General features: G+C 57.4%; 1 protein-coding gene across 14 annotated transcripts in view; it reads left to right on the forward strand.

Annotated features, from left to right (window-relative positions):
• Positions 1-14,664, forward strand: part of NTRK3 (neurotrophic receptor tyrosine kinase 3) — a 398,804-nt gene that overhangs the window by 39,999 nt on the left and 344,141 nt on the right. For all 14 annotated transcript variants that reach the window (XR_013959681.1, XM_080651648.1, XM_080651651.1 and 11 more), the window contains 2 exons: positions 2,471-2,545; positions 3,185-3,256. Coding sequence is in view for 13 of the 14 variants with exons in the window: in XM_080651648.1 (XP_080507774.1) it covers positions 2,471-2,545; positions 3,185-3,256 (147 nt within the window). In the remaining variant the exon portion in view is untranslated. The remainder of the gene's footprint in view (positions 1-2,470; positions 2,546-3,184; positions 3,257-14,664) is intronic.

Here is a 14,664-nt window from a genome sequence, read left to right on the forward strand (position 1 = left end):
TTTATTCCCACTGAACACAGAGTTCCCGCCACAGTAACGGAACCAGCTGTTCACTGCGCTGGTGCTGTGCACGACCCTGGAGGGAGGGCGCGGGCACCGCCTCGGCCAGTCCTCACAGCACCTGGGTTTCCGGGAGGAAACTGAGGACAGGAGGGGCTGGAGCAACGGGACCCAGCGACTTCTCAGTTCAGAGCTGGGGGTCTCGTCCGGGTCAGCCTGGCCCCAGGGTGCCACTCCTAACCTCTGTGGTCCCGAGGGCTGCAGAGCAGGCTGGTTGAGGTACCGTGGAAGCGGGAGGGGCCCTCCCAACAGGTGTTCAAGGGGGCGATGGCCCACAGCCTGATAGCACCCCTGAGCATGGATGCAGGAGCCTCAGCTTCAGGAATTAGCTCGGGGTGGGGCCGTCTTGGGTGGGCACACACTCGGGGGACGCTGTGTCACAGTTCAGCAAGCTAATCAGCTTGGTTCTGGCCACCCAGGGTCATCAAGAAAATGATGCCCAACCGGCGTGGCTGAGCATCAACCTATGAACCTGGAGGTCACGGTTCAGTTCTCGGTCAGGCCACATGCCTGGCTTGTGAGCTCGATCTCCAGGAGGGGGCGTGCAGGAGGCAGCCAATCAATGATTCTCTCTCATCATTGATGTTTCTCTCTCTCTCTCTCTCTCTCTCTCTCTCTCTCACTCTCCCTTTCTCTCTGAAATCAATAGAAAATATTGAAAAAAAGAAAATGTACGCCACTTTCTCTGCCTGCCCTGCTTGAGAAGTCAAGGAGGTGCACAATGCCTTTTAGGGCCGAGAAAGAAACACGCAGCAAGGAAGCTGAGCACACACAGGCTTTGCAGTTAAGGTTAGTGGTCTGGGAAGTCTGGTTACGAGGCAGCTTGTGCACAGCAGTGAGACGCGACAATGAGATCGCTGCGATCTGACAGTGAGGGCAGAGGGGGCAGAGGCGGAGGGGAGGCGGCGCCGGGCCTGCGCAGCTGGAGGCAGGACTTCTCCGCCCCTCCTGCTGACCCCGGTCTTGCCGAGGCCCTGCTGACCCCGGTCTGGCCAGGTGACCAGGGACATTCTGTCAGGTGTAGGGTGCTGTGCCCTTTCCTGGGCCTTCCCAGCAGCCTTAGTCGCCTGGTGTTTCTACGTGTAGGACTCAGCCGTCGGCGTTATGAACAACTGAAACATATCCACATGACGTGTTTTTAATTAAAATATGGGTCACACAGTCTGCGCCATCTAATTTTTCTGTGCGTGGAGGTTGCCAATTCATTTCCATGTTGGCTCGGACAAACCGGAGGTAGGAAACTTTGGCACAGAAGCACGGCGGGATTTATTCTAGCACAAGGGGACGTTGTATTTTCTGTGGACGTGGCCATTAATATCTCCCTGTGCCGCCCTGGCCAGTTTGGCTCAGTGGATAGAGCATCGGCCGGCGGACTGAAGGGTCCCAGGTTCGATTCCGGCCAAGGGCACATGCCCGGGTTGCGGGCTCGATCCCCAGTCAGGGGCGTTGCAGGAGGCAGCCGATCAATGATTCTCTCTCATCATTGATGTTTCTATCTCTCTCTACCTCTTCCTTCCTCTCTGAAATCAATAAAGAAATATATTTAAAAAAAATAAAAAAAAATCTCCCTGTTCCCTAGCTCAACCCCAAGGGGTGTGAAGGGTCCACGTGTGGTTTGGGCGTGTCTGCCCCAGACCTGGGTGCTGAGGGTCCGAAGCTGGGCCCCGTGAATGGATGGAGGGATGAATGCGCATCCGCAGGAACGCTGCGATCCGCTTGTAGTTCACGTGAGCCGATGGCCCGGCGGATATGCTGGTGGGGGTCGGGGTTGGCACAGGTCCTTCTCCTCTAGGCCTGCCTTTTCATCAGACGTGGAGCTGGGTCCCCACCCTGCTGGCACCAGGTCAAGTCAGCTGCCGGTGGCTGCAAGCTTCCAAGAGAAGCCTTTGGCCTTGGAGTTTAACACCGAGCTGGCCACCTGGTCCACGGCCCCAGCAGATGCCTGTGTGTCTGGCTGCTCAGCAGGGGCCCCGAGAGAATGCGCCACACCGCGGGCTCTCGGCATACCTTGTCACTGCGGCTCTGAAACGCTCCCCGGCCCGGCCACTGCCCCGCAGCCTTCCTGGCTCTGGCTGCACGCGGCGGCAGATGGCAGGGCCATGGGTGGTGGGGCAGGGAGGCGACGTCTGGGGAAGGTGGCTGCCACTTCTCGGGCCTGGGTGTCCCGGGGTGAGCTGTCGTCACCTCCCTGCACTTCGGGGCCACTGATGGGAAAGTCGGATCCAAGGAGGGTGTATGGCCATTGACTCTGCCTAGCCTCCTGGGGCATCTTGGGATTGAAACCTGCCTGGCAGGTGTGGCCAAGCCTGTGCAGGACCCATATGGGATCTGCACCCAGGTTTCTCTGGCTCTCGAGCCAGCGCCTTTCCGTGGCCCCTCCGCTGACCTGACCCCGCTTTTCCTCCCACAGACACATAGAGAACTGGCGCGGCCTGCACACGCTCAACGCCGTGGACATGGAGCTCTACACGGGCCTGCAAAAGCTGTGAGTGCGCGCCAGGCCCTGGGGCCTCTGGGGTGCGGGGGTGGGGAATGGCCCGTCTGCCTCCTGGGCCGGGTGAGGGCTCTGTCTGCCCGTCCGGGGGTTCCTCTGTTAGTGGAGGTGGCACCGCCCACTCAGGGAATTCGGGGGCTTGAAAGGCCAGCCCCTCACACTCCCGCATTGCACTGGGCCTGCAGAGGCAAGGGGCCTGCGGGACATCTCACCTGTGGCTCAGGTGTCAAGGCGGGACCCTCTGCGGGGCTGACGGGCCCCATGGAGCATGAAGTTTCCCAGCCTCCTCCTCAGGACGTCAGTGCTGGTGGCTGCGGGATTCGGGGTGGGGAGGAGGCCCCAGGGGGAGCCCCGTTCTCATGCACCTGCCAGTCTGGGAAGTGGACAGCTGCCAGCACTGCCCACCCACAGCCCGAACCACCCCCAGTCCCATGGGGTGTGAGCCCGGACATCCCTCACTTGGCACCCCCAGTGGGTGTCATCGGTGCCCCGTGGTGCCCGTGGTACCGGTGATGAAGTGAGTTCACTTCGGCGGGCGGCTGCAGGTCCGGGCCTGGCCTCCTGTCGCCCTCAGCCCGCAGTGGATGTCCCTCTGTCCCCTGAGCTCTGTGACCCTCTTTCTCCCTCCAGGACCATCAAGAACTCAGGACTTCGGAGCATCCAGCCCAGAGCCTTTGCCAAGAACCCCCACCTGCGCTACATGTGAGTAGAGCGGGGTCCTGGCCCTGGAGCCCCTGCGGTGGGACTCGCCTGAGGTGCATGCTTTGCAGCTGGAGGCGTGGCCATGGCCCGAAGGGGGCCTGGGGCCAGATGTTCCGGGTGTTTATTTTATAGGGGATCTGAGGTTCATGCAAAACATCCCAGGGGACGCGCTTCTGACCTCTGACAAGTCTCCCTTTTCATACTGAGCCACACAAAGGCCACAGAGCTGGTGCCTGCAGCGTGCCCGGTGGGGACAGTGCAGGTGCAGGTGGGGACCACGTGTCCCTTCTAAGGGAGCCACAAAGCTCCCAGCTGATGGCTGCGCTGGGAGGCGGGACTTCCTGCTGCGTGTGGAGGCAGGGTTTCCTGCTGCCAGACGTGCTGATTTTTACTTTATTTTCCCAAGAAGAGCTGGAGGTCTAGTAAAACCTCTCAGTTGAAACCCTGGCAACTGAAAGTAAAATCACTCAACCCCATGGGCCACACAAGCCTGCTGTGGGCAGATGCCACGTGGACGCCAGGGTCATGCTGCAAGAGAGGAGCCCTCAACATGGGGCGGGGGGAGGGGTGTGGGGGAGCTCTGTCCCCATTGGGGCAGCGGCTGGCTGCTCATGCCCCCGTGCCTTCTAACACTGTGTCACCTGCAGCTCTCAGGGGACTCGGGAGGGCTTCGGGGCCTTTGGGGTCACGTTTCCAGGGGCCACAGAAGAGGCAGCCGGGCTGCATCCCGGGTAACAGGTGCCTCTGAAGTCGGTTGTACCAGGACGCCTTTGACTTACCCTGAGGTCCCAGACAGTGACCCACCGTTTCTTTGGGGATGATCTGCCCTCTGCTGGGTGGTGAGTGACAGGCTGGTGGGCTCTGCGAGGTCCCCAGGCTCTGGGGTCAGGGTGTCTGCTGGGACTCGGTACTGATGGACCTGGGAAGTGTGGCCAGCCCTGGGCCCTGTTTTCTCTGGACCACGTCTACCCACACTGTTGACCGTGGGTTGCCGGCCGAGTCCTCCAGCCCCACTCTGCAGCTGGCTCAGCCCTTCCTGCCCGGGGCGTGTTCCCTCTGGCCTGGCTCACGCACTGGCTGGGTCTCCAGGCCGGGGTTGCCTGCAGTGATATCGCTGAACTGCACTCACAGGAGGGTATTTTCTTTCACCCGTGGAGCACCTCATGGTTCCCCCAGTGCTTTCTCCCACACGATCTCATTTAATGCCGGTAGGATCCTGGGTGGAGGAGTGTGGCGCAGCCTCATGTACAGTCCCCGAGCCCTGACTTGTAAGGAGCAGAAGTAGGTTGCCACCAAGCCCTCTGATTCTCCGCCCAGGGTCTTTCTGCTCTTCCTCCTGGGCCAGAAGGGGAAGCATTTTTCCAGAAAGTTACTAAGAGATGTAGAAAATGGTGTTTGGAAAGGCTGGCATCAGAGGAGAGGAGGGCAAGGTTCACATTGGTTAATGATGCACTGGGTGCCCAGGACTGTGCTGCGCTTTTGCAGAGTCAGCCTCACTCCTCACAGGAACGGAGGCTCGGCTTCTGCTACGCCCATTTCACAGATGAGAACGTCGGGGTTTGCAAGTCATCCTTGACTTCCCTCAAGGTCGAATAGCTGTGAGTGAAACAGCCAGGGCTTGGCCTCTAGGCCTGTTTTGTCTCTCTCCAGTTTTCACAGGAACAAGTCTTGTGAGTGGAGAGAGTAAGAGCCAGAGAGAGAGCGAGAGCGAGAGCGAGAGAGAGAGAGAGAGAGAGAGGGAGATTCCCCAGGGGACGTAGCGCCAGCCATCCTCAGACAGCTCTGTTGAGATAGCAGGTCTCCTTTCTTCCCCTATTCAGGTCAAACGCTGTAACCACAGTCGCATTGCAGCCTGGATATCTTCATTATAGACGATTTCTGAGCATTAGCCTCTGGCCCACTTATTTCCAAGAATAAGGAACGTAAGAGTCCAGCAGCCAAAATAATTCTCTCCTCCCTCGGAGTTGTGGTGCTGAGTCTCTCTCGTGTTCAGGTTCTTGTTTCCCCTGAAGAAGCTCTGGGTGCCTTTTAAGCCATTTCTCTCTGTCTTGGGCAAACGTGACCTTGATCTTCAGCTGTGGGCGTGTGACGGGTGAGGAGGGGAGGGTGTCCTGATTTTGGCATCATTAAGTCAGCGACACTGGGCGGAGGGAGGGGAAGGGGCTGGAGTCCCAGCCCTTTGGGGACATGAAGGCGACAGTTTCCCCTCAGATTCCCGGGACGGAGACACAGTGAGACTGATGGATGACGTGCTGTACATCACTCAACTTGTTCTCCTTGAAACACCCCCATCCTTGGCCCCAGGACAGTGGATAGTGGTTACATTAGTAGGCATTTGCATCTCTCTGCCCCTTGCCTCTGCCCAGAGACCTCCCTCCGAGTTCCAGAGGGCTTGTCCCCGGCACACTGGTCCCCTCACAGCTTCCCCACGTGCCCTCGTCTGCTCCGCGTGGAGGACACAGCCATCGAACTCTGTGCAGCTCACAGGCAGGAGCGTGGGCTCTGAGCTGCAAAGGCCAGGGTTCAAATCCTGCATCTTCCGAGTCCTGCTGCGCGACCTTGGGAAGCTGGTGAAGGTCATGAGTTTGAGGGGATTGCTCTCCCCTCAACCAGGTTGGCCATTAGGAAGCGCTTATGACAGTGATGACTTCGTGCCACTCACTGGCCTCTGATTTCATAGGCAGTGAAGCAGGAAGGGGCTCAGAGTCAGCCTCCCAAGTGCACATCCGTCCCTGCCCCCACCCCGCCCTTTAGACTCTTGGTAAACTTCCCTCCTGACATCGACAGTGTCGGGCTCAACTTGCCCCAAACAAGTCTTGATTCAAGGTCACGTCCTCACTCCCACCTGTTATCCCTCAGGGTTTCTTGTTAACCTTCACCTGCTCCCCCTCCCACCATTAATTCACCCCATCCCCGAGAGGTGCTGCGTCCATCACGCCCCTTGCCCGCCATGCCTGCCATCTTGGTTTGCGTCAGCGTCCTCTCTGCTGGCTCCATGGTGACGGCTTCCCGGGGGCTTTTTCCCTCCACTTTTGTCCCTTACATGCATCCTGGCACAGTTGCCAGAGTGATATTTCAAATACATGGAGTCAGTCGTGCCATTCCGCCGCGCACACCCTCTAATTGCTTCCTGCCTTCCTTAGGATGGAAGCTGCGCCCTCCGCGTGGCCACAGGAGGAGGCGGGCGAGCTGGTTCCCCTGGTCCCGCCCTCCGCCCCGGCTCCCTGCTGGGCCTGGAGCCCTCTCTCAGCCCCTCAGCCCCTCGGAGCCCTGTGCTCCCGGGTGGTTGGTGCTTTCTCATCCTTCACTCTGATGCCGCCTTCTGAGCAAGGCCCTCTGCCCACCCAGTCTTCGTGGCGCCTCTCCTTCCACTCCTGTCGCTCTTCACCACCTCGTGTGGCTTCCTCGTTCCCCCAGCCCTTATTCCTGGGGACTGGCTGCCAGCATCTCAAAGTTACTTAGTTGTTTGCACTCTGTCCCCCCCGGGAGGAGGCAAACTCCCATAGAGCGGGCCTTTGTGACGGTCACCGCTCGCGCCAGCGCCCAGAAACACTCCCGGCACAGGGCGCGCAGTCCGGAGCGACGGGCTGAGTGTGTGAGGGACTCTAGTCTAACATGGTCAGTCTGTGGGCAGCAGGATGGATGTCCGGGGTGGAGAGCAGTTCTGACCAAGATCTCAAGGGTAAGAGCGGGGCTGGGTCTCAAACTCAGGTCTCGGCACTGTTTTTTTTAAATCCTCATCTAAGGATATGTTTTATTGATTGTTTATAGAGAGAAAAAGAGGGGGAGAGAGACAGAGAAACATCGATGTAAGAAAGAGAAATTGATCAGTTGCCTCCTGTATACACACACCCTGACCGGGACTTGAACCCGTTACCTTTGATGTGCAGGATGATGCTCCAGCCGACGGAGCCGCCCAGCCAGGGCGGTGCTGTCTTTTGGACACTCCTTCCACCATGTCGCCCTCGTGACTTTTCCTGGGCTCTGTCCAGCCCAGCTCCTCAGACTTCTGGGAGGGCAGGACGGAGCAGTCCTGTTTGAAACAAAGTGCATATGGGCAGGTGTCCCCAGCATTGACATATCCTCCGCTGATCCTATAGAACGACAAATGGCACAGGCACATGGCAGCATCACTCTGCCGAAATGTCACATGAAAATGTGCAGCGGAGGCAGCTGGTCTCCGGAGCCTTCTGCTCGCATCGCTCCACCTGCTCACCAGCCGTCAGACCCGGTGCCCGCGCTGCGGCCTCTGACGGCACCCGTCAACCCCTGTGCTGGCTTTGCACTCTTGAACCACACTGCCCGAGTTTAAATTCTGGCTCGACCACCTCCCTGTACCTCCTGGGCGAGTTACTTAACGTATCCGCCTATCTGAGCCTTAATGTCCCCCTTTGGAAAATGGGATAATACGGTCGTTAGCCAGATGAAGTAGCTAATGCCTGTGAAGCATTGAGAAGAAGCCTGGCCCACAACAAGAGCCCAGTGTGTGTTAGTTGTTGTTGCTGTTTTGTTCTTTTTTTAAGAAAATACTTTTTAATGATTTCAGAGCGGAAGGGAGAGGGAGAGAGAGAGAGAGAGAGAGAGAAATCCATGATGAGAGAGAATCATGGAGGGGCTGCCGTCTGCACGCCCCCTACTGGGGATCGAGCCCGCAACCGGGGCATGTGCCCTGACCGGGAATCGAACCCTGACCTCCTGGTTCATGGGTCAATGCTCAAGCAGTGAGCCACACCAGCCGGGCATGGACTGAACTTGAAAGTTTGGTTATGATCTTGTCAGCCTTGCCTTCCAGAAACTTGGTCTAATGCCGAGTAAGCACTGTAGCCTCCGGCTGCGTGTCTCCTGGCCTTGGAGGTTAGACCACGTGCCCGTGTTTTCCAGTTTTGTTTATTCTCAGTCGATTTGCTTTTCTTCCCCCCCTGCCCCAAGGCTTCATTCCTTCCCATCTGTCCACATCCCTCTTCTCCATTGTTCTTGTTAGGGACAGTTTAGAAAACGAGATTAGTCCCTGGCTATTTTGGGTCATCATTAATTTCTGTCCCTCTCCATTCCTTAGCAGGCTGGCAGCCTCCCGTCTCCCCCTTGTTCCTTCTTGATGGATTTTCGCAGGTCTCTCTCATTCCCCACTTAACCCCTTGCCTCTTGGGGCTGCTGGCCTTGGTCCTGAGGGGCCTCAGGGACCACCCGTCGCCATGTTCTGGATTGGTTACTCTGCAGGCGTCCTCAAACTACGGCCCGCGGGCCACGTGCGACCCGCCGAGGACATTTATCTGGCCCGCCAGGTGCCGCTGCCTGTCCTGCTTAGCAGCCGATGCGTCCCGGGCCCGCAGTGTGTATAGGAATTTGTTCATAGTTTTTTTTTTTTTAAACTATAGTCCGGCCCTCCAAAGGTCTGAGGGACAGTGAACTGGCCCCCTGTTTAAAAAGTTTGAGGACCCCTGAATCTACAGTGTGTCAGGGACCCACCCACCTGCACCACGAGAGGACACCGGGTCCTCTTGTCCTTTCCCACATCTGGTGCGCCCAGCTGTGCCCCAGGGGGCGGGCGGCTCACCCCCCACCCCCAGACGGCAGTGGAGCTGCCGCTCCGAGTGACAGCTGTCCATCTTCCATCAGCAGCCGATGCCCAGGTTTGCACGAGCGGTGCTCGCACAGAGCAACGGTGGGCTCCTTATTTACTGCGCAGAAAAGAAAACAAATTAAGGCGTTGTAATTATGCAGCCGGGCTTGTTCTTAAATACAGCTCAAGCGGCCGGGCTCCGCTTAGCATATTAATAATCGCATTCCCAGCCCGGATCCCCAGCAGCGCTCTGTCTTCCCTCTCCTCCCCTCCCTCCCCCCCTCTTCCTCCTCGTCCTCTGTCTCTCTCTCTTTGGTGTAGTCTCTGCTCGGACCTCAGCTGGCTGTGACTGGACTTCCTTTTCAGAGATTGGCAGTGGCCTTTGTCACGTGACGTCATCCCCTGGGGCTGTGCTAGGCTGTCCTGCCCTGCCCACGCCCCCGACTTGGGTGAGCACTGAGAAGAGAGGCACTGTGTTGAACTCGAGGTCACAAATACTGGAGTCGGGCAGGCGGGCACCTTTCCCAGCAGGACGGCCGGGCAGCTGCGAGACCTGGGTCACGGCGTCCCACCTCTGAGCTGAGTCTCTCCTGTGGCGAGAAAACCACCTCCCTCTTAGGCGTGTTTGGGACTTGGCTGAGATACAACGTGTGAAGGTCTGGCACACGGCGGGTTCTTTACAGATATGTGGTCTGGTCTCTTCTGTAGTGTGCGGCCACATCAGGATTTTAGGGAGTTTCTTTTAAAAAAACACACTTTTATTGATTTCAGAGAGGAAGGAGAGAGAGAGAGAGAGAGAGAAACATCAATGATGAGAGTGAATCATCGGTCGGCTGCCTCCTGCACACCCCCTACTGGGGATGGAGCCTGCAACCCGGGCATGTGCCCTGACTGGGAATCGAACTGTGACCTCCTGGTTCATAGATCAACCCTCAAGTACTGAGCCATGCCTGCCAGGCGAGGGAGTTTCTTATTCTTGTTGTCCTGATGTCCTCTCTCATTGAGGTGCCTAGAACATGCCACCAGGCACCTCTTAGGCCCCCCTGAGCACCTCTGAGGTGAGTGCATGTGTCTCTTTGGGGCCCTGTATGGGGACATAGGATGGGGTGGTCACCGTGTGGTGTGCAGCTGTGCGAGTCCACTGACCTTTCCCTTTTATGACTAACGACCAGCGCCCTGGGTATTCAGCACCATGGCCAGAGCTCTGGGAGCGCCCTGGGCAGGTGGGCTGTGGCCAGCTCCGTGGAGAGGTGCCCAAGCTCTAGCTACCCCTTACCTTCTCTCCAGCATCCTTGGCACTGCCGGCGGCTGCCCTCTGCCCTTCAGTGCAGGTGGCATGCTGGACGAGCCAAGGACATGTGGCGGACAGGGGCCTGCTTTCTGCCTGTCCGCCCGGTGGGATCCAGATACAGCCGGGGAGAGGCTGTGAGGAAGGCCTGCTCCTCCAGCCCCCGTCCTCCCAGGCCCGGGCACAGGGAATGAGGGCTGTGGTTTGTGACTTCGGTCGCCCCCCATGGGACTGTCGGGGCCACGGGACTGAGAAGGGACCTGCACTGGAGCGGCGTTCTTTCTTCCAGGCCGACCTCCCAGGGTCTGCCATCCAGGGCTCGCTCTGCTCATCGCTCTGCCTGCTCTGCTCCTGCTGTCCCTCTGTCACATGCGTTCTCGCAGGAATAGTCAGAGGGGGACACGCTGGGAGGGCACCGCAGCACTGTTGGCGGTTCTTCACGACACTGTGCCTCCTTCCTTCCCGGAAAGCTTTCCCCTGCGTGTGCAAAGCAGAGTCCCAGCCGGAGCTCTGCACACCTGGCCTGTGCGTGTGCGTGTGCGTGTGTGTGTGCACACGTAGTAGTGAGCTAAGCGTGTGGATTCATGAATTAGACACAGTGATTCAGGCCCTATTTTACCATTACCAGCTTCATGACCTTGAACTAGTTGCCTGACCTCTAAGCCTCGGATTCTTTATCTTTAAAATGAGAACAAACCATAACAAGAACATGAGCCAGAAAAGGTTGTTGGGGAAGTTCAGAGGCCTAATACCTTTAAAGCACAGAGTGATTAGTTCCTGACAGGCACTCGTAAGTGATATTTCCCAGAAAATTACTTCTGTATCCCAATTTTCTTCACACGATTGTCATTAATGATTCTGAAAAAATTCCCCATAGCAGGCGAAAATGATTAGCAAGTTAATTAATTGTTTGCACTTGTATTCAAAGCTCCAGGTTTCAAATTAAGTTGAGGTCGGCCGCGGTCATGCTGGCATAAGAAAGAGCTGGTTGAGGATGGCGCCATGTTCAGTGCTTGGCGTGTGAAATGCATGCCATTGGGTGAAACGTACCTGCATGTGTTCATTGAGCAATGCTTGTGGTCAAGGTGCAGACCGTGCCTTCCCTCTGTGAAAAGGACTGTGAGCAGAGACCCGGCCGCAAACCCTCGTGGGCACGTGCCAGGCCCAAGCACCCACGTGCTCTTCCCTCTCATTTCCCAGAGTCTCATTTCAAAGGCTTTTGTCTCGCCTGGCTGGCGTGGCTCAGAGGCTGAGCATCGCCCTATGAACCAGGAGGTCACGGTTTGATTCCTGGTCAGGGGATGCCCGGGTTGTGGGCTGGACCCCCAGTGTGGGGCATGCAGGAGGCAGCTGATCCATGATTCTCTCCCATCACGGATGTTTCTCTTGCTCTCGCTCTCTCCCTCTCCCTTCCTTTCTGAAATCAGTAAAATATTTTTAAAAAGGGGTCCTGTCTCATAGACAAATGGCCTTTCACCCCCAGTTTACCTCCACCCTCACGCAGCCGCAGAAGAATCTACTTGAAACCCAGTGCGGTGGGGGTCAGCTCTGGGTCCACATATTCAACACGAGATACTACACGTGTCTCATGTCGCCCCTGCATCAGCCCGTGCACTCTGCCAGGTCTCTGCTGGAGGGGAGTCTTGGGAAAAGGAGCAAACCCTGCTTTCCCCAAACATCGTGAGGAATTGGACAACAGTGGCCAAAAGGCCGAGCGTGGCCTGAATTACAGAGGACGGGTGTGATGACATTGTTTGGTGACTGAGTGAAAGCCCTGAGTCATGAGGCCAATAGCAGCGAGGGAAGCAGAGAAGTGCAATTAAAAGGAGAAAAGAGATGTTTGCAGCTGACACTGGAGCGAGACGGAGGTGGGGGCGGGTGGCCGGGCAGCTGGCCCCTTCGTGGCTAGAGCTCAGGACACGCTCTTGCTGGCGGGCGAGAAGGGAGGCAGGCCAGCGCTCAGGGAGCCGAGGAGAGTGGTGGCAGGAGGACTGGGTGGGAGCTTTGGGAGTGGGACAGCCGTAGTGTCTGAACGCGCAGCACTTGAAAGTCAGCCACGACGGAGAGGTCTGCGTGCGGACAGCTGGGAATGGGGTGAAGCGCGGGGCGGGCCTCTCAGAGCCCTGGGGTCCTGTGGAAGGTTCTTCAGGGCACCTTGTATCTGTAGCTGGACCTTCTTGCAAACACTGTGCCTTCTGACCTGCCCTTTCTAAGGGTTAGAAATGAGATACTCCAGAGCCGGGGCACATGCAGGGCAGGCTGACATGATGCACATAGGGGCGTGGCTATGGGGGCGTGGCCACGCTGACTGCATCCCGCCACCCTGTGAGGCCAGCACGGGTTCAAGACCACCGGGAACCACATGCTGAGCCCCAGGCAAATGGTTTCAGACGGGTCTCATCCCCCAGATCCTCCCAGAAACAGGGAATGAATGCAGAGACTCCCATGAAGGAGCGTGATTTATGTACCCCAGGCCTGGCACCGCCTGGCGTGGGCTGGGCACCACATTAGCACGTGTTGCGTGGCGAAGGGGTGGAGGTTGCCTTTCCATATAGTCAAGCTGGAATGATATGGAAACTTCCTTTGTTTAGAGAGTTTGCTTATCTCTCTTGTTCTGTGCTATAACCGACACCCTGAAGCGGGCATGGAATTCAGTGAAATTGTGCAAACTTTTGAGAGCGAAAGAGAACTGACAGTTGGGATCCAGGATAACCGATGTGAGCTGGGGCTGTTGGGGCCACCGGGAGGTGGTGAGCCAATCCAGGCCACCTGTCACCAGTACTTGTTGTTTTTTAAAACAATGATTGTATTTACTTATTTTTTAAAATACGTTTTTATTGATTTTCAGAGAGAGAGGAAGGGAGAAGGAAAGAGAGATAGAAACATCAATGATGAGAGAGAGTCATTGATCGGCTGCCTCCTTTACAACCCCAGTGGGGATCCAGCCCCCAACCCAGGCATGTGCCTTGACCGGGACTTGGTTCAGAGGTCAGCGCTCAACCACTGAGCCACACGGGCTGGGCCAGTCCTGTTGAATGAATGAGTCAATCTTGTATTCTTGCAGCTATCTAGAGAACATGGAAGTTTTTGTGGGTTCTGCCTCCTTTAATCAAATTGCTTCCATTTATTCTCAGGTTCATTCAACAACTATTTACTGAGCACCTACTATATCCAGGCATTTTGCTTGCACCGGGGACACAGAGAGAGAGGGTGTGTTTGGACTCTTAGGGTGCCCGTGGTCTCAGAGGAAGCCAGGCTGTTGACAGACGGATTATTGGGGTGGAGAGCTCTGGGAGCGGGTGAGGGGAAGCCAGCAATGTGGAGGGGCGGTCAGGAGGGCTGAGAGGGAGTCACAAAGGAGGAGGAGTCTGCCAGGAATTCCGGGAGGAGCCGTAGGGTCCAGGAAGGCTGTCTCGGGCGAGAGAGCTCATTCCGTATCAACTCAGCTCCACGTGGCTGGAGGCTGGGAGTAGAACTGTGCCAAGCAGATGGGCCCTCGACGTCACCGGCTGTGTGGACTCTGTGCCCTCAGATACAACATCAGAGAATCCCTCCAGGGTGTGATGGGGGAAGGGAGCCAGGAGGCCTGGCGTCTGCCCAGACGTGGAGTGGGGTCCTTCCCGGGGGCTGGCCCTGGCCCTGGCCGCGCACTGGGCAGGGAGAGGGGCTCGCAGACACCCACGTGTACTGAGAAGGGGAGCTGGTGCCCCCTTCAGCATCGGGCACCGTGCACCTGCCCTTCTTTCTCTGCTGGTGGTGTCTGGACAAACAGTGGCCACAGGACTGGGCCAGGGCGGCAGCCCCCTGTGGGTGCAGGGGTGGCAGGTCCACACACCTCCCTGGTCCACCCGCGAGTCTCAGGAAGAGGCTGGGTGGGGGTGGCGGGTGCACAGGAAGCCGGAGCAGAAGCAGGGAGCTGGGCACCGCTTAGAGAAGGCCCATCTGCCTCCCCATCCAGGGCTTTTGACTGTGATATGAAAATGTTCCTCATTATTTTCCTTGGATGAGGTTGGTATCCTGATGATATTAATTATTCTTAAAGGTCAACAGCGCTCTTTCGAATCCCCTTCTGTTCTAGCCCATAATCAGTTAATTAATTGGAAACCGTTTAGCAGCGTCTGCGCGCACGGTGGGTGTCTGGTGTGAGGTTCCTCGTTGGTTCCCGCCACATGCCCGTTGCTCCCAAGGACCGAGGAGCGGGAGCCTGGGCCCCGCCCCAGCCGCCCCTGCTTGGCTACGGATGCTTTGGGGGTGTTGCCTTCTCAGCTTTCTTCCTTGTGAATGTTACGGGGTGTGTAGCCCATTGCCACTGGGCACCTACGAGTGACAGGCACGCTGTGGGGCGCCCGTGTGTTATTTTAGTCAGTTCTCACCGTCCGATAAATGTGCCCGTTTCCGAGGAGAGAAGGGTGAGGCTCAGCCAAGAATTGCAGGGCTAGAAGGTGGCCAAGGAGGACAGAGGCTTCTGGGAGCCTGGTGTCCTTGTCTGCTGTGGTGCTGGTGACCTGGGACGTCTGGGGGGGGGGGGCCCTGTTCTCTGGGAGGTGGGTCTGATTTAGA

Source organism: Plecotus auritus (assembly GCF_963455305.1).
Source record: "Plecotus auritus genome assembly, chromosome: 15".
NCBI lineage: Eukaryota > Metazoa > Chordata > Mammalia > Chiroptera > Vespertilionidae > Plecotus > Plecotus auritus.